Source organism: Eublepharis macularius, chromosome 15 (genome assembly GCF_028583425.1).
Source record: "Eublepharis macularius isolate TG4126 chromosome 15, MPM_Emac_v1.0, whole genome shotgun sequence".
Lineage (NCBI taxonomy): Eukaryota > Metazoa > Chordata > Lepidosauria > Squamata > Eublepharidae > Eublepharis > Eublepharis macularius.
Genome location: NC_072804.1, coordinates 53347129 through 53365440, shown reverse-complemented (window position 1 = coordinate 53365440; position 18312 = coordinate 53347129). Strand labels below are relative to the sequence as shown.

Below are 18312 nucleotides of genomic sequence, written 5' to 3'. Positions count from 1 at the left end.
TGCCAGTCTATTGTAGATTCTTTATTCAAAATAAGGGAGGATCCTGCAGACCTTTAAAGTTCAAAGGAATAGGCAATGATATCTGAACAGCGGAGAAGGGCTTCTCTCTGTACCCCCAATGGAGTCTGCAGTTCAGATACTTGGAAATTCAGGATGTCAATGTCGGATGCTCCGAACAACGCCGTGACGTTGACCTTCTCATACATAGCGAAGCTGACAGGCTGCCTGGCCATGGCCAGTAGGCTGCGCAGGTAGCGTTCTCGCAGCAGCACCCGCCCTTGCTGCTCTTCCTCCAGCTCGGCTGTATTTGGGGTGACCAAGGAGGAAAGGCTGCTGGGCCCCAAGGCCTGGAAGCGAGGAGAGTTGGGATCGAAGCCACGGCTTGTCCCATCTGGCCCTCGGGGCAGGCGAACAACAGCAACTGGCACCTTCATTGCACAAGCCTGCGGACAAGGAAGGAGAAAGTATGTGTGTTACGTCTCCTACCTTTTTCAACAGCATGAGACACTCTTCTAGCAGTGACTCAGGATAAGCTTCTTATGGTATTTAGGACTGTTTCTCCCTATGTGAATATACAATCCAATTCTCTTTCTACTTCCTAAACTTCTGTTTTAAAGTCTATTGGATTTTGTTCTTTTCAACAACCGTGAGGGCTAGCAACGTGCTTTGTATACCTAGATTTTCAGCTGAAAAACTCAGGCAGCACAGAACAGACAAGATCCTGCAAACTTAGGCACACAAAGATTTGCTGTTATACTTGGAACTAAACCACATGGGTTCACACATGTCACACACTGTCTGCTAAGTAAGCACAATGCCCTTTTGGTTTGAGGTTGGAGGATCCAACTTGGGGGTGGAAGCAGAGATGAATTCTGACTTGGGCTGCGGCCACTGGCCTTGTCAAGCTGTCACTGGCTAGCCAGGATCGCTGGCTGCTTCCCTACCTGTGTGTGTGTGGATCTTTTGGAGGGAGAGGGTTAAAGTTGTGCCTGCAGGCCAATAAACAGGAAAGGCTGCCGCACAAGGTCAGCATGCTTTCCCCCTTTGCACAGTGGCGGCACCAACTTGACGCTCCCTTGCTGTGCCAACTTCCCCTCTGGCTGGCGGCCAGGCCCTGGGTCAGCGGCAAAGAGGATGTTTTCCACAGCAAGCTTGGAGAAAGAGCTGGCAACAGCCAAGGAAAACTCCAGCACAAAAAAAAAAAGAGCTACCGGGTTGGTGGATACCAGAAATGGACACTGAATGCTAGCAGGCCTTGCCTTCACTGGGCTCTTCGACATGCTCTCAGCTCACCAAACTGCCAGCTTCTTCCCCACAGCAGGATGGGATTTGTAGTTTTGAGAAGGTGCTAGTTTCTCACAGAGGTGAGCTACAGGGATGTTGGCTGCTCCATTTCTCTATGAGTTACTACTCTGGCCTTACCTCCTCATCTCCACAGAGGAGGAGTAATTCTGCCATGTCCCCACATGGTGGGATTGAAGATCTGAGCACACCTGATGTGGAGACATGGCAGAACTGCCTACCTGCAAAGGAGGCTGCCTGTTACATCTCAGCCTGAGTCCCTAGTCTGGGCTTGCCTCCTTCCGACAATAACCGAAACAGGCAGGGGAGCTCTTCTGAAGGCAAACAGGTAATTACTCTCAAAAACATTGGTTCTTAGAGGGCACAAGTGTAAGAACCAGTGGCATTTCCACTTTTAATTTAGAAGAGTCTCTGTCCGTAGAAGTTTGGGGAAGGCTGCGTCAGGAGAATGAAGCTGATGCCTCAAGTGAAGCTATCCATCAGCAATGCTTCTAACATAGGCAGGAGGAGTGAAGAAAAACTCCTGTGTGCTCATTTTTCAACCGGGCATATCGCAGAAGCCTCTCTGTGGTACAAAAGTTAAACAGAAAATGGGGCATCCATCGTGTGCGCGCAACCTCCAGCTTCCAACTCCTAGAGGATTTTCTGGCACTGTTTGTGTCCTCTAAACACCACCTGGATTTGGAGAGGGGAGGAAAAGCCTGAGCACGGTCTTTTGCTAGGAAGCTGAGCGGACAGAACTTTCTTTATGCTCGGATCCCAACATTTATACCCATTTTTTCCCCTCCAACGGGGACCTGGAATGGCTTACAGCATCCCCCCCCTTCTCCATTCTATCCTCAAACAGATTTGGTTGGGCTTGTGTGACTGGCCCAAGGTCACCCTGGGAGCTCCCGTGGCAGAGGGAGGATTTGAGCCCGGGTCTCCCAGATCCTAATCTGACACTCTGACCACTACACCAAACTCTCCGTAGTCAAATCAACAAGGTGTTTGCAGCACTCCTTTGCCCTGGAACTGCAGCTCGTGCGACTGGGTTTTGCGTGCACCTGGGTTGACTTAGGCAAACGGTTTCTCAGCCTCTGCTTCAGTGTCCAGCTGGAATCCCGCAAGGAAATGCTACTGGCCTCAGCCTTAATGGAAACCCCAGCTGATTAGGCCACATTCCTGCGGTGTTGTTTGTTCCTACCGTCTGCCCTAGGTGATGACCACAGAATTTCCTCTGCTGCCCTGTTTACGGCTCTTTCCACCGACAGCTCGTTCCCGACACGTGCTGTCTGGCGGCAAAGGAAGCGACGGCCCCTGGAAGCCCTTTCTCCAGCTGGCCTGATAAGAACTTGGCCCATGCCTACTGCAGTTCTGGGCGCCAGGCCAGAGAATCTGATTTCCAATATGAGTCACCTCTACCGTAGGCCCAGGGGTTTCTCTTCTGGTGTGATCTGGGGAGGGTCAAGCAAGTTACTCTGGAGGCAAGTGGGGGAGTGAAAGCACCAAGCCAGCACCCAGTGCTTACAAAACATTTCTAGCAATGCATTCACCATGTGCCCATTAGAAGACTTGGGTGGAGACAGTATTTCCATCTGATTGATAGTGTTTCAATCAACACCAGTTGGAATGCAGCCGAAGTACAAATCCTGGCAAGATCATCCCAAAATACAACCACATGCAGGTATCCTACGGCAGCGCTGCCTTCTGGGTACTCCGCAGGCACTGTACTGGCCAAGAAGGCTTGTGGGAGGAGGCCAAACTCCGACACCTGTTATCCTTGGGCTGGCGGCTCACTGGGGAAGGAACTGGAGGCAGAAGTCGGTTCTCTTCTCCAGCTTGGCTCAGGGTCCACACGGCTCCCGTTTCCTAGCACGATGGAAAAGGACACGGTAAGTCTAAGAAGGCCACCGAGCGCCAAGAGGCAACAACTCACAACAGTTTGTTTGTTCTGGCTGGGGCCGCTTGTCTGGCTGACATCATATCCTGAAGGCAGCGCAGCCGACAGGGAGGGCTGATCCCAATGTTCTAGAGAAGAGTCGGGAGGTGGCCCCTCTCATTCACCACGAGGACGAGCAGAGGTGGCAAAGAGAACCAGGCTGTGCTGAAGGCAGCGAGGGCCATTTCCTGGCATGGCTGGCCAAGACCAAGCAGCCCAGGGAGAGACCTGAAGCAGACTCTGCAAGAAAAGGACACGGGGGTTCGCCAGGAAGGGGAGGGGAGAACATGGATTCTCGCCAACAGCCTCCAGTCTTGCGAGTAAGTACTTGGTGGTGTGTGTGTGTGGGGGGGAATCAGCTGCATTCTCAGCAACTACTCTGCAACTTACAAGTGGCAGCAAGGTGGCTTCTGCCTTTGGATGAGTGAGCCTGTCATGGGGTCTCCTGACCAATGGGTTGGAGGAAGACACGGCTCAAGGATGGCCCCAACTTGCAGCACAATCTCTGGCCTGCCCATCGCACTTCTGCACAATCTGTGCTTGGCTAGTAAGACATGAGCTCAGAAATGCTGCGCTGAAATGTACTCTTCCCCCCCTCTCGATTTTGTTACGGTCTCTCCCTGCAAACAGGCATTTCTGCTATCTCAAGGATGGGGGAAAGAAAGGAGGTTTATTGTCAAGATTAGCTGCACCCCCCCAAAAAAAGCCCAAACAAACAACCAGTCCCATGAAATGATTCATAACATAATGAAATTATGTTGTATCATTCATAAAACCCCATATTCGATCAGCTCCACTGTTCCTCCCGATCTCCCAGGAGGAACAGGGCTTTGGTCCATATGCAGAAAAGCTGTTGGGATGGATGAATGAGATCCCCACGTTGACTGCGTACATCAAGCTCGGGGAGGGGGGGGGCTTGTTCAGTAGACTCCCAGTGCTATTGCCAGCTGGGTTGGAACGGAGACCCTACAGCAGCAACACAAGGACTGAGCTTGGACCTGGCCCGTGGCTGCCTTCCTTGATGCGCCAACCCAAGCACTTGTTGCAAAAATGCCTTGGTTTGTTTTGACCTGGTGCCTTTGCCCAATAATTACACCAAGACTTGGGGGAACTTTGGAAAGGAAAAGTTTTTATTTCATGAAATAAGGGGACAGAGTGTCGAGCAAGTAAGAAACACTCTGAGACCATCTGAGAGAGGTGGGGTGGCAGGAATCTTTTATACCTTGTTCTAATATGGTGGTTTATCCCAGTCACTTGGGTGGTTTGCCCAGAGAACCGGCTCTGCCTAGGAAGAGAAGGGGTTACACGTCTAGGCAGATGAAGACCAAAAGCCCTGCAATGAAAAAAAGGGGACATTATTTTGCGTCCTGCCATTCTTTATTTTAAAAAAATAATCCCTAGAAGATTCAAGTTCCAACGCCAGAAAAATAAACTGGTTAAAAGAACACCCAGCAATATGAGAGAGAACTTAAGGCAATATCTGTAGCTGACTGTACCATCCTCTTTTTGAACACCATGTAAAAAAATGTATTTATTGGTGAGACTCAAGGTGGATTGTGGGATATAAAACGGAACAATGCAATAAGACTAGGATTAGAATTATAGAGCAATGCAAACAACAAACTCTCTAAGGCAAGGTATGCTATAAACAATATAGAGAATGGATTACAAGGTAAGGACAGCACAATAAAAATAGGTGAAACCAATAATCTTATCTGCTTGCCTCTGGTTCCCCACTCCCAGTTATACAAACCTGCATAGACAGCCAGTTTGGTGAAGTGGTTAAGAGGGCAAGACTCTAATCTGTAGAACTGGGTTTGATTCCCCACTCCTCTGCTTGAAGTCAGTGGGGTAACCTTGGGTCAGTCACAGCTTCTAGCTCTCTCAGCCCCACTTACCTCACAGGGTGTTTTGTTGTGGGGATAATAATGACATACTTCGTAAAGCGCTCTGAGTGGGTGTTAAGTCATCCTGAAGGGCGGTATATAAATCGAATGTTGTTATTATTGATCCTCCTTTAATACCCCATTAAAACAATTGCCAGAAAATATTTATTTTCAAACCCTTCTTTTTAACATCCCGTACAACAGAGTTAGCTGAACAACGATGAATCACATTGACATGCAATGCCAGAGTTATCCTCTCAACTTCCAACAGGGGGAAGAACTATATTTAAAGGAAAGCCTTTAAACGTGGTGTATAGTATAAGCTAAGCAGAAGTATTCTTGTATTTTGTATTTTTACTGTGTTGGGGGAAATCGGGGGATCAGGCTTTGCCTATGTGCTGTATTCACCCACCTCTTTCTCACCCTGACTCCCTCAGCTCCACAATGGTTTCTGGTAACCTGCCTGTTCTGGCAATTCTGCTGATGCCCCTTGTCCTCTGGGGCTCTGAAGACCCCCAGCTGGCCACAGCTCCAGGGATTGGCAAGGCTGACCCGAAGCAGGTTCCTATTCAGTCCCTCCAAGCCATCCTGTTAAGACGCTTGGGCTTACAAAGGCGGCCCCAGCCCAAGCCAGGACTTCCAGTCCCCCAATACCTCCTGGATCTGTATCACTTCTGCTTGGGAAAGGTTCTCGCCTCTTTCTCGGATTTGGAGCGGCCCTTCCTAGAGGAACGAGCAAGAACAGCTAACACCGTGCGTGCATTCCACCATGTCGGTGAGTTGCTGTTGGCACGCCTTGAGTGGAAGCTTGTGTTTCGCAGAGCTGGGGGGGGGGGGGGTGTCTAGGTTTTTAGAAATCCCTTTGGCGAAGAGTGTGGCAGAAAAATGGGGGCAGCAAAGGGGGAATAGGAGACGGGGCACAGAGGAAGGACAGATGTGACTTGAAGGCTTAGACAGGCTTACACAATCCACAGGCTGAATCCTGGCAAAGAAAAAAGCTAGGCTCCCCTCTTCTAAAATCCTCCATTCTGTGCCCAGTCTGGGCTTTTGCTCCTTCAGGGAACTGAATGCCCCAGTGCTTGTTCTTGCAAACAAGATCTGAAGTCATGCACATCCGTCAGGCTACAGTTACAGACAAGTCATACAACAGCTGCCTTGGACTCTGTTGCCACCTACAGTACATGAAAAGAAACTGTCATACAAGGCAGGTGGAAGGTATCAACAGAAACCTTAACTCATAATCACATCGTTTCAGAGAAAGAGGTTTCCGTGTGACGATTATTATAGTTCAAAAATTATTTTAGAAGAACAACAATCACATTTTAATTCCACCATTCCTCCAAGGAGGATGTACGGTTCTCCCCTCTCACTTTTTAACTGCACAACAAACCTCAAAGTTAGGTTAGGCGGAGTGTGTGTGACTGGCTCAAGAACACCCAATGAGTAGCATGACTAAGTGGGGATTCAAACTGTGGCCTTCCAGATACTAACTGAACACTCTAACCACTATACCACCATCCATTAGGCTGGAGATCTAATGTTTGCAAATGTTGAGCTGTCTCCTTTAATGGTGCTCATGGAATCTCTTGAAACACACAACTTTGCCTGGCTCGGTCTGTAAATACGGTAGTAACAGTTTCCAAGTCACATTCACTGCATGAAGCCAGATATGAAACTCCACATATACAATGGTGGCATTCTTTTTATTAGATACTGGGGACACACAAGAATGTGGAGGGCTAATGGAAGCCAAGCTGCCTTGCTAGTTCTGCTTATATGCAAATGCTCAGCCCTAAATTCCTATCTTCTGCTCTGTTCCACATCTAGAGAATTTGGACCCCGTCCCTGAAATAGCAGGAAGTTCATTCTACTTCCTGTTCAACCTTACATTGCTTCCTGAAGAGGAGGAGCTAACGGCCCTGGAGTTGCGTCTCTACCATTCTCAAAAAGAGAGGGGGGGTTTCCACATAAGCATCTACCACGCGATGGATCCCCCATCCGTTTCCAAGAACAGGAGCGGACTCCTCGTCCGCAAATTCTTGGCATTCACCCAGCCCAAGTGGGAGAGTTTTGAAGTCACTGCTGCTTTCAAGAGGTCAAAGGAACAGAAGAGCCACCACATTGGGATTCTCGTGGAGGTGGAGCACTCAAACAGCAGCCACGAGCTTTGGCATCAAGCCCCGCTTCGAGCGAGGCGGTCTCCTGGAGAGGAGGCAGCACAGTGGGCCCTAGAGAGGCCTTTGCTGGTCACCTACAGCCACGACAGGAAAGGGCAGCCTTTGACTCATGGAAAAAGGCCAAGCAAAAGCCAGCCTAACAGACTAACCCAAAGAGGAGGCAGGAGAACCTTGAAAACTCCAGCCTCCAGGAGCAAGCGCAAGAGCCTGAAGCCAAAGACTAAAGCCAGTGTGCGATGCAGGCGGCACCGCCTTTTTGTAGATTTCAAAGAGGTTGGGTGGAACGACTGGATCGTGGCCCCCAGTGGCTACCATGCCTTCTACTGCTCCGGGGAATGCCGATTTCCACTGGCCGACCACATGAACACCTCTAGTCACGCTGTGGTGCAGACCATGTTGAACTCGATGAATTCCCGAGTGCCCAGAGCGTGTTGCATTCCAACAGATCTCAGCCCTATCGCTATGCTCTATCTGGATCAATATGACATGGTGGTCCTAAAGACCTACCAGGACATGGTGGTAGAAGGCTGTGGGTGCCGTTAGAAGCTACCAAAAGTGGTGGGGGTGGGGGTGTCACCCCGTGAAACTGATGGGCAATAAACAAGGGTTGTCCAACATTCTTCTCCCTGCAACATGTAATTATCCTAGAGGCATTAGGACCACAACAGGTAGAGAGAGCCATTAATTTAGATGGCTCAGCTGTTAGCCCAGAATGGTTAAAGAAGAACTTCCATCAACATAAGCAGTGTATATCTACATGATAGCTGGGGGTTGGGAAAAGCCCCCATTTCTGCAGTGTGGAATAGATGGGATTTCAAGCCACATCTGGCAGAGCTCACATTCTGATGAAGTCCTAAGAGTGAATTTTAATGGTTTCTTTATGCCACCTTGTTCTTTTAAAATATGATAACCTCTGGCCAAATCGTAAGTGATGAATAAAAACTTCTGAAGTCTGTCGCAGAGAGCATCCCTCTCGAAGCCTAGACAGAAACTTGGCACGTCCCTTATTGTTTCCCTTAGGTCATGTTGACTGCCTTGAAGCAACGCTTAATATTATTGTAAAAGTTGTATCTATCCACCCCCTTTTTTAGCCTCATCCATTCACTGTCTGTTTAGGAATGACTACAGAGCACACGGCTTTTAAACAACTAACATCAAACTACCAGGAGGTTAAAAGGGATAAACGACCAGTAAAACTAAAATAACATGTATTATTATATTTACATATAAAAAGCACAGATATAATTTTAAAAAGATGCAGGAGCCACAAAATAATCTCACTCTCTTCCAAGTAGTTTAGGATAGTGAACATGGTTCTCTCCCCTCTTTGTCCTCACAATGCCTCCTGTAAGGTAGCTTACACTAAGTGTGTGACTAGGTCAACATTACACATTAAGTTTCATAGTAGAGAGCCAAATGAATCCCTCTCTCCAAGCTTCAGCCTTTAACACCGGCTTTTATGGCTTGCCGTCTCTACTCCCCACACTCTTTATGCACAGAAAATACATTTGCTCTTTCTTCCCTGTAGAATAGCCATGTTCAGTGAAGTTATCTAAAGATATCCCGGAGTTTTCTGCTCTGTTCTCCAATGTAAACACAAACAATTTCATACATTTATCAGAGGTAAGGAGCAGGCAAACTGCAGCTGCTTAGAGATGAGCACAATTTGGGTGCAGTAGCACCTTAAAGACCAACTAGATTTCCAGGGTATGAGGTCTTGAAAGCTCATACCCTGGAACTCTTGTTGATCTCTAAGGTGTTACTGGACCCAAATCTTGCTATTCTACTACAGACCAACACGGCCACCCACCTGAAACGGCTTAAAGATGTACTCTTCATTTTTTCCAAATGACAGTAGCCAGGGCTTTTTTTCTGGGAAAAGAGGTGGTGGAACTCAGTGGGTTGCCAGCACAGGGGGCAACTCCTGGTGGGAGGTGGTGCCCCTGGTACCACATGTGTGCACGCAAAGTGCATGCATGCTCCCAGGACCAATGATGTCACTTTGGATCAGCTGGAACAAGGGGGGAGTTTTTAAAAGTTTAAACCACCCTTGGTGAAAATAATCAGATGGCTGGTGGCTCCGCCCCCTGATCTCCAGACAGAGGGGAGTTGAGATTGCCCTCCGCGCCACCTCACTTTCAAGAGGTTCCGGAACTCCGAAAGCCCTGATAGTAGCAAATCAGATTTGGGAAGGATTACAGCAAAACGGGGGAAAACCAAGACGAGAAAGTTAGGGGATTTGTCAGCCTAGAGTTTGAATATCAACCTAAACCAAAGCCTCTGATTAGAAGAAACTAACCTGAAGCTTCTTATTGTCTCTGCCCTTTCATGCAAAAATCTACTGGCTGTTATGAAATGCTACATTCACTGAGTGCATTTTTATTTCCAAATCCAGGGCAGCCTTATGTGGTTCTCCCCTCCCTTCGTTTATCCTCACAAGAACCCTCTGAGGTAGATTTAAACTGATATGATGTGACTGATCCAAGTCACCCAGCGAGTTTCGTGCTACGAGGGGAGGGTTAATATAATAATAACAACGCCCACTCAGAGTGGTTTACAAAGTATGTCATTATTATCCCCACAACAATCACCCTGTGAGGTGGGTGGGGCTGAGAGAACTAGAAAGCTGTGACTGACCCAAGGTCACCCAGCTGGCTGACCCAAGAATTTACTCCTGCACCTCTCATAAGCAAAGCAAACAGCTTTGCCAACTTCAGGTTGAGAAATTCCTGGAGATTTGGGCGGTGGAACATGGGGTGGGCAGTTTTTGGGGAGGGGAGGGACCTCACTCAGCGAGGTATAATGCCACAGAGTCTAGCCTCCAAAAGCAGCCATTTTCTTGAGGGGAACTGATCCCTTTGCCTGGAGATCAGTTGTAATTCCGGGAGGTCGCCAGGCCCCACCTGGAGGTTGGCAACCCTAACTAAGGAATCCCCATCTGAAAAGTAACGCTCCAATTACCGTTAACTAACTTGCACAGGCCTCGTTCGGTGCAGCTCACGTCGTCATGGCAACGCTCAAAACCTGAGGTTTCCAACGAGACATTCAAAACGTGCTGAAATCGCCCAAGAGTTGAGACCCTCCTTCACCCGGAAATATATCCCTTCCACAGGAAAGCCAAACTGCTCCCTTCTTTCCGGCCGTGTCGATTCTTCAATCCACTCTGGTCCCCGGAGGACTAAAAACTCTGTGACTTCATAACACTGCCCTAGAGGCAACGCCGCATGCGCAAATCACCCCACTCGCCCTCCGAAGCGTGAAAGCGAAGCGCGTGAGCGTGACGTCACGATCAGGCGGCTTCTTGAGAGGCTCCGCCTGCTTCCCTTCGGCACATTCGAGCTCCGGCTTTTCCTTCTCTTCAAGCTGTTTCTCATCGGGATCGAAGACAAAAAAAACCTCTCAAATTTTCTTATGCTTGGCTCTCGCCCCGCGAGGCTTGAAACTGGCGCCGGTCATTCTGTTCCGTGTCGAAAGAGCGCCGCCGAAAGCAAAGCTGAGGCGGAAAGAGAGAGGGAGGAAGGAAAGGGGGCGGGTTTCGGCGAACAGAGTAAACTCATCTGACGATTCGTTCGTCTGAGGGGAGGTCATGTGACCTCCGGCGGGCGGGCGGCCTGAGGCGGGGAAATGGACGCGGAGAGGAGCCGCTGGCGCTGAGGAGAAATTTTCGATCCGTTTTGGAAGCGGCTGTCCGTTTTCCGCGCGCGGGGAAAGTGCGGCGGTGGACGCGCAGGCGGGCCGCAGGTTGCCCTCGCCGCTGAGGGGAGGGGGGAGAGGCGGAGAGGAGGCGGAGGCTTCTCTCGGGTCCGCACCTGGCTGAGGCGGCGCTGGCCGGACGGGCCTTTCCGACGCGCAGGGCGGCGGTTCCCCTCTCCCCCCCTCAGGAACCGGCTCCTTCCTTCCCTCCGCTTCCCAAGCCCGGCCCCGGAGGCGCTTCTCCTCCTCTTCCCAAGCCCAGAGCCAGGCAGGCCCCGACTCCCCCCCCCCGGGCACCTCTCTGCCCTCCTCTTAAATAGGGCCTTCAGGTCCGTCCTCCAGCAGGGGTCTCCACTACTCCCTCCCCAAATTGGGGTGCTCAGCCCCCCCCCTCGCTCCTTGGCCTGTGAGCCCTTTTCTGTCCCGTGCACGCTCAAGTCTCCGCTCCTCTCTTTTAAAATTAATTTATTTCCTACTTGCTAGGTGAGCCTCCTCCTGACACTAACATCTTATTTCCTTAATGGGGGAAAATTTAACAGGGGAAAAAAAGGTTGCCTCAGACCAGGGAACGGTTTTGTGCTTCCCCCCCCTAAATATTTCTGATCTCCTATCCATGTAGCAGTCCCCAGAATCCTTCTGGTCTCTTCTCCACAGCTGGGGCTTTGTTTCCGCTTTCCCTTCCCTTTCCCCTGCCCCCAGCTGATAGGCTGTTCTTCATTCATGGTCCATGTAGGGCCCTTGCCTGGTCCACTGAGAGCCTGGTCTGTTCTCTTTGGATCACCGCTAGGGGTGAAAGGCCTGAGAGCCTTTCTGTTCCTCTTTGGTGTAGGTGGTGGTGGGTGGGGGGGGAATTCCACTCCTCAGTAATGCCTCCAGGGGGTCCATGAGAAGGGAAGAAGGAGCTCCCCCTTTCACGAACACACACTTTAGCTGCCCGGCCATGGAATGCATGCAGGTTCCCCCCATGCAGCAGCAAGGGAAAGCTGCTGAGGGGGACCGTCTGCTGCTGCTGCTGCCACCTCCTGATGTGCTGAAGGAAGACGACACTGTGCAGAGGGCTTCTGACGCTTGGGCTTCCTCCCAAGAGGACAGCAGCCAAGGCAGGATGAAACTTCAGGACTCTTTGGACTTCTCATCTCATCTCCAAAATCCAGAAAGCCTTCACTCCCTGCATAACTCTCCCGCTTTAGGGAGCCAGCCTGACAGAGGTATGGTAAACCATTCTGCTACAAAGGAGGATTTGCAAGAGACTTGTGATGAGGCAGGGGAGCAGTTGCACCCGGCCGGGAAAGACACTTCAAGCCTTCCAGTTCAGGAAGATTTGTTGGTTAGTGAGGTAGTCTGTGGCGATGCCTCTTTGGCCACAGGCCAGGAATGCCTTAGGGACGCTGAAAAATCTCCCCAGCAGAACAGCTGTTTGCAGGAAAAATCGGACTCCCCTTCTCAGAACTGTATTCTACGTATGGATGCAACAGCAAGTGGAGAAAGTCCACAGGATGACCCATCAGACCAGGCCTCTCCGTCTGCTGAAGATGGGAAACTCAAACCTGGGGCAAAGCATGTCACATTTCCTTCCGACGAAGATATTGTGTCAGGTGCTGTGGAACCCAAAGATCCTTGGAGGCATGGTAAGCAATGGCCAGCTCTTTTAAAGACCCTTCTGGTCTCAATCATTTACAGTCCAGGAACTTAGTTTTTATTACACAGCCTTATTTGTTTGGATTTGAATTTAACTTTTTTTTTTTGCTGAAGGCATTCAAAGCCATTCATGGCCATGAAGCAAAAGCCCAGAATAATAAATCTAATATATAAACATGATGAAAAATAAATACTAAAAAAATGTTTGAAATAGCCAAGCCAACAAACAAATTCTCAGAGACAATATTAGTTACTGTATCAGTGGTAGGAAGTAGCAGTCTGGGGAGAGATTGGCCACCAGGCCTTTCTTGTAAGCCTTCTGGGGCATTTGGTTGGCCGCTGTGTGAAACAGGTTTCTGGGTTAGATGGACCCTTGGTGCAATCCAGCAGGGCCATTGTTATGATCTTAAGCTTTAAAAAGCCATTGAAAACAGGAAAGTCTTCACTCGGAGGAAGTTTTATAAGGAGGTAACCTGGTGGTTCCAGCCAGTCAGAGACTTCTGTACTGTACTTCAATAAATGGAACAAGGGTTTTTATATGAATTAAGAGGACAGGGAGGTGCCTTCTGAAAAATGCGCTCCCTAAAGTACACAAAGCCCAGGTTGAAAGTGTTACCTTAAGGTTTAACAAGATTGCTTACATCTTTTTACTGGCTCTGCTCCTGTGCACTTGGACAGACAGAACACGTAGCAGGTAAATCCGTCATCTCCGTGCCAGGGGAAAAGGTTTGGTTGCTTGACCTCTGGTGGACCACGGTTGAAAACACAAGAGCAGTAAAAATGTTGACGGTACTAAACTTACTAACAGAAATTATCTGCACTTAAGAACTTGCCAAATACTTTTACCAGGGTAGAACTTTAAAGCTTCCTGGAAGGAAGCTTCTTGTTTGTGTAACTCTTTGCAGTCCAAGGAGGTGGTTGCTTCGTTTCCCACCAGTGCGAGGCATAGAAAAAGAATCAAGCTTCAAACTTAATTCCACCTTTCTGTGCAGAGAAGATCCCAAAAACATTTTTAGGTACTGCCCTGTCCTTCTCCCTCATTGAAATGGTCACATCCAGAACTGTAAATTGCACAGCACAAATGCTTAGACAAAAATTTAGGGAATTTCCTTAATTGTTACAGCTCTAAAGTCATGTGCTTTTCAGACAGTATCTCTCATCCATTCTTGCAACAGCACTGAGGTAAGGCTAATGTTCCTGTTTATAGTGAAGGAGCAGAGCTCAAGAAGACACTTACTTGTCCAAGGCCATTTAGTGATTCTACTTCTGGATAGGGGTGGGAAGCTTTGCACCCACCCATCCCAAATTCAAATGCAGTGCTTCACCGATCCATTCTAGCTTGGCTAAATTCTTGTTGCTATCTATAGGGTGTTGTACTCTATTGATTGACCCTGAAAATTCCACAGTATCATGAATTTTGTTAAGAGCAAATTCTCAACTAACTACTACTTTGATAGTGAATGTGCAACAAGGAATGATCTTCTGTTTAGTATTTATGCACAGACCAGAAAGGTCCTGGGTATCTGGTTGATAGAAATGTTATGCTGATGGTAAGGATTTTCTCACCTGGGTGATACATAGCCTCTTGCACTGACCATTTTCTCTTTCCATTCCTCAGGATCTTAAAAACCTCATCCTAAGATTTCTTGTTGCCACCACCTACCTGTTTAGGACAACATGTACCTATTTAGGACAACATGTACCAAGTGTGTTTGCAAGGGTGGTGTTACAAAACTGATGTTACAAGTGTGCGCTGCAGGCCTGCTATGCAAATGTTGTGAAAGCTAGGGCATTTTGTATATTGCTTTTGTGGAGGTCCTTTTTCGGGGGGTCAAATTTGTCTTGAACTAACATGTTTTGCTTTTCATCGGAGACGTCTCTGTATGTCTGAGTAGCTATTAACTTGTCTGAGGTAGTACTGAAGTTTGAGGATTTCTGGATGATACCTTGCAGATACTTATTGATTCTCTGCCTACTTGATTTAAATGTTAGCTGCCCGGGGTCTTTCCTGTGGAACAGAGGCATAGGGCTGGTGTGCTCAACCAGCGAGTTGAAGGGGTGTGTGTGTGTGTGTGTTTAAGTTTTTGTCCTCTGATAAATGAATGTGTACCCAGTTTTGAATGTGTTTGTACTGTTCCTGCACTAACGAATACAGTCTGGAAGTATCGAGTGTAAATGCTTTCATTCAGAATCCTGGGTATGCATCCAGGCTTGGGCTGGGGAGGAGCAATGAACTAAGTTTTGTCGCTCCTTGAGTAGGGCTCACTCATTTTGCTAGGCCAATGGCTCTTAAGTTGTTCTTCAGCTATGGCTTCAGAGGAGGCCAATGATGCAGCAGCTGGCTGCCCATGCAGCCATAGCCCCGCTGCATCCTGCACAAGCCCTCGGAGCTGAGCGGGGCCTCAGTAGCCATTCCCAAGGAATCCTGTGCTAGGCCACCTTCTTGTCCCATTGCAACCCCTTGCATTGGTAGGTGTTGCTCGTGAATGTCCTGCACTCATAGGGGCGCTTCAGCAGTTTGCTTTGTGTTTTCTCTTTCATGCATAGAGCTGCTGCCTTGGTGGACGTGAATGGGGGAAGCCCATTTGAACAAGAACTCTGTGTGCATCAGAACATGGAATCAGGGAGAGCACCCATTTTGGCATAATAGTAGTTCATTGCGGATAGATGTGCAGTTTACAGAAGCAGTTACCAAGTAAAAGTGGCGATTGATTCGGTTGGAGGGAGTTGGAGCTGTGCGGTGTCTTCATTTCACATGCAGTATTAAACATTTTTCTAAGTCGGATTACAGAAACACTGCAGGCCACGTAACGTTTTCTTTCAGCTCTTGCTCTCATCGATGGCATTTCACAGCACCTTGCTAGAAATTCTTTACACAGGCATTTGGGGCCAAGCTTTCCAAAGGATTCTTGCGCCATCTTGTTGAAAGTCAGAGGAGTCTTCTTTGCTTACAGTGGCTGCTGGACATTGTGTCCGCGGTCAGCTCTTGTTTGAAAACTTTTCCCTTTGTTTCCCCCCCTTTCTCTGTGTGTAACTTGGACCCTGCTGCTGTTAATATTTCAGTTCATGTTAGTTTTACCTTCTGATATAGCTGCACGGTTGACTTCATTATTTTGAAGGATGTCAAAATAACCAGCAAGATTTGGCAAGCTGAAGTCGCTAACCTTGCAAATAGCAGTATGAAAATTGCTAACAAAGTTCTAACTAACCTGTTTTCCCACTCTTAGCTGTGTTTAGTCATTTGTTCATTTCGAACGTTTTTATGCTGCCTTGCTAGGAAACCTGCTCAGGTTGAATGTATCCATATCCCAAAAGAAAAAGAACCCTCCCCCTGTTTCTCTTGCAGGTCGCAGAAGGTTCTTTGCCTGGTTGGTTGAGGGGGAGCAGCCCTTAATTGCCATAGGTGACGTGGCGTGCAGAGATACACAAATCACATTGGCACAATGTCTAGATAAATCTCAGAAGGCGCTTTTGCTTGAGGGTGCAGGTATCTCCCACAGCTATGGCTGGGACTCTTTGGCTATTGCCTTTTTACATTTATAGCCTCATGCGTTCCATCCACCACCATCAGGAGCAATAAAATGACATGGCTGGGGGAGGGGGTGTTAGCGTTTGTAAAGGGGGAGGACAAGGACTTAATAAAGGATTAGCACAGCTGGTGCAGAAGGGGGGGGGGTTAATCAAAGGCCATGGCAGCTAGGAGAGAAGGCTCTGAAGAGGGGTCTGGGAGAAGAGAAGGAGATGGCGTTGATCAGTGCAAATGTTTTAGTGACAGCCGCATTCCAGTTCTCTGCTTGCAGTGGGCAAGCAATGGTTTCCTTGGGCAAGCAGACAGGCCCCCAGGTCTCCCCTTCCCTGTTGCTTTCACTGTTCCTAACAGCAGCCAGAAGGTCCTATGGTGTTTTCAGGAGGTAGTCTAGTTATAGGGCAGCGATGGCGAACCTATGGCATGCGTGCCACAGCTGGCACGCAGAGCCCTCTCTGTGGGCACACGAGCCAGGGCTCATTTGGAGGCGTGGGTTTTGGCCCCACCCACGTGATTCCTTTTCCCAGGGCTCATTTGGAGCTGGAACGCACAGGAACGGCGTTCTGGTAGAGCTGAAGAGAGGTCACGTGGGTTTTGCCCCCACCCACGTGATTCCTTTTCCTCCGAATGCAAGCCGAGTAGGGCTGGGCTTCAAAGGAACAGTAAGCTGCTTGCATTCCTTCTGCTCTGCTCCTTTACTTTATTTGTGACGGGGGTGGAGGGGAGCTCTTTTAAGACAAAATACGTTAATTAGTTCGGACAACTATATGAGTTGTTGTTTCTAAACTAAAACCTCAGTATTCAGGTTTAATTGCAGTGTTGGCACTTTGAAACAAATAAGTTGGTTTTGTGTCGCAGTTTGGGCACTCGGGCTCAAAAAGGCTCGCCATCACCGTTAAAGGGGCTTCGCCCTATTTGAACCAGTCCCCAGTTCAAATCTTGCCTCAGTTATGAACTTGCAAGGTGGCCCTGGGCAAACACATCTCTCTCTGTCTTAGCCTTCGGTCACTGGCCGCATGGAGTTACATCAGAGTCTTTCAGAGGTAGGGTGGGCACTCAGGCTGCACTAGTTCATCCTCTGACATGCAGCAGTGGCGGCAGGGATGGGAAAGAAATTTGTCAAGGAGCAAGCCTGTCTCTCTTCTGTGTTCACACCACCTCCTGGTAGCCAAATGAATCTTCTGCTCGTATTTCCATTGCCTTCTATTTGCTTTTAATTTGGGGTGGGTGGGTTACAAGCTTTTGACATACGGGAAAAAAACTGTAACAGGACAATCGGAGCAATAAAAGCAGGGCTTTTTTCTGGGAAAAGAGGTGGCGGAACTCCGTGGGCTACCCTCAGAGAAAATGGTCACATGGCTGGTGGCCCCGCCCCCTGATCTCCAGACGGAGGGGAGTTGAGATTGCCCTCCGCGCCGCTGAGCAGTCTAAACTCCCCTCTGTCTGGAGATCAGGGGGCGGGGCCACCAGCCATGTGACCATTTTCAGGAGGTTCCGAAACTCTGTTCCCCCGCATTCCCCCTGAAAAAAAGCCCTGAATAAAAGTATTGTGCATTTCATGATTTCGTCCCTAAGTTAGAGTGCGTCCAGAAATCCCTTAGTTGGACTTGCCGTGGCTCAGCATTTCTACACTGTAGTTTGGGTCAGCTGCTGCAACAGAGTGCAAGCCAAGGCTCATAGAGGCCCACCTGTGCCAGTGGTACGTGCAAGCCGCGGTGGCTGTCCCGTGGCCCCTTCCGTTCTTCACTTTGGAGTGCTAAGACTACAGGAAAAAAATGGTAACAGAGACAAATTGTATCCTCTCCCAATAGCTGATGCTGCTTTTCTTCGCTTTGAAAAGTCGCCTCTTCGAAGCGTTCTCTGTCTCGTTGCGACTGATTTCTGTATCCAGGCATGCCAGCAAGACAAGTGGCGCTTCTCTGCAGCTCTGTAAATGCTGTCCTTTCCTCTCCCTCTTCCACTTGCGCCTGTGGTGTGTGTTTTGTCTGCCCTGTTTTGGCTCCTGTTTTTCTCCACACCCGGTCGGGTCCTGTTACTGAGATTAATCATTCCTCATCCCTCAGGCTTCTGCTGCTTGTCTGAAGGAATGTGCTGTTGTACCACATCTGACTGAATGAGAGGTTGAAGCTGAATGCCAGCTTGCCGTATGAGCTTTTTAAAAGAGCGAAA

The 18312-nt window shown here is 48.9% G+C and overlaps 3 protein-coding genes across 7 annotated transcripts in view; 2 read left to right on the top strand and 1 right to left on the bottom strand.

Annotated features, from left to right (window-relative positions):
* On the bottom strand, window positions 1-10449 carry GEMIN7 (gem nuclear organelle associated protein 7). Of its 4 annotated transcripts, none has more exons than XM_055000031.1 (4): window positions 10248-10449; window positions 4446-4556; window positions 2838-3153; window positions 1-443 (listed from the first exon to the last, which is right to left on the bottom strand). In XM_055000031.1, the coding sequence occupies exons 3-4, from the start codon at window positions 2877-2879 to the stop codon at window positions 54-56; spliced, it is 432 nt and encodes a 143-aa protein (XP_054856006.1). In that variant the 5' UTR covers window positions 2880-3153; window positions 4446-4556; window positions 10248-10449; the 3' UTR covers window positions 1-53. The 4 variants fall into 4 exon arrangements, with proteins under 4 accessions (XP_054856006.1, XP_054856009.1, XP_054856007.1 ...); XM_055000034.1 differs by having other exon boundaries at window positions 3056-3153; window positions 10248-10446; XM_055000032.1 differs by lacking the exon at window positions 4446-4556.
* LOC129343674 (bone morphogenetic protein 4-like) lies at window positions 3370-8198 on the top strand. Its single transcript, XM_055000030.1, has 3 exons — window positions 3370-3543; window positions 5547-5884; window positions 6937-8198. Exons 2-3 carry the CDS (start codon window positions 5554-5556, stop codon window positions 7827-7829), a joined length of 1224 nt encoding a protein of 407 aa, XP_054856005.1. The 5' UTR covers window positions 3370-3543; window positions 5547-5553; the 3' UTR covers window positions 7830-8198.
* Window positions 10450-10911: 462 nt separating the features above from the next.
* The window catches only part of PPP1R37 (protein phosphatase 1 regulatory subunit 37), a 50268-nt gene continuing 42867 nt past the window's right edge, over window positions 10912-18312 (top strand). For both annotated transcript variants that reach the window (XR_008598281.1, XM_054999270.1), the window contains exon 1: window positions 10912-12607. Coding sequence is in view for 1 of the 2 variants with exons in the window: in XM_054999270.1 (XP_054855245.1) it covers window positions 11863-12607 (745 nt within the window). In the remaining variant the exon portion in view is untranslated. The remainder of the gene's footprint in view (window positions 12608-18312) is intronic.

Bases quoted from the DNA above. Each gene is read 5' to 3' on its own strand.
- GEMIN7 (XM_055000031.1), bottom strand. From the start codon at position 2,879: ATGGAAATACTGTCTCCACCCAAGTCTTCTAATGGGCACATG. The intron at 444-2,837 runs GTGAATGCATTG...CCTTGTCCGCAG, and splicing joins AGTCTTCTAATGGGCACATG to GCTTGTGCAATGAAGGTGCC.
- LOC129343674 (XM_055000030.1), top strand. From the start codon at position 5,554: ATGGTTTCTGGTAACCTGCCTGTTCTGGCAATTCTGCTGATGCCCCTT. The intron at 5,885-6,936 runs GTGAGTTGCTGT...TTCCACATCTAG, and splicing joins GCGTGCATTCCACCATGTCG to AGAATTTGGACCCCGTCCCT.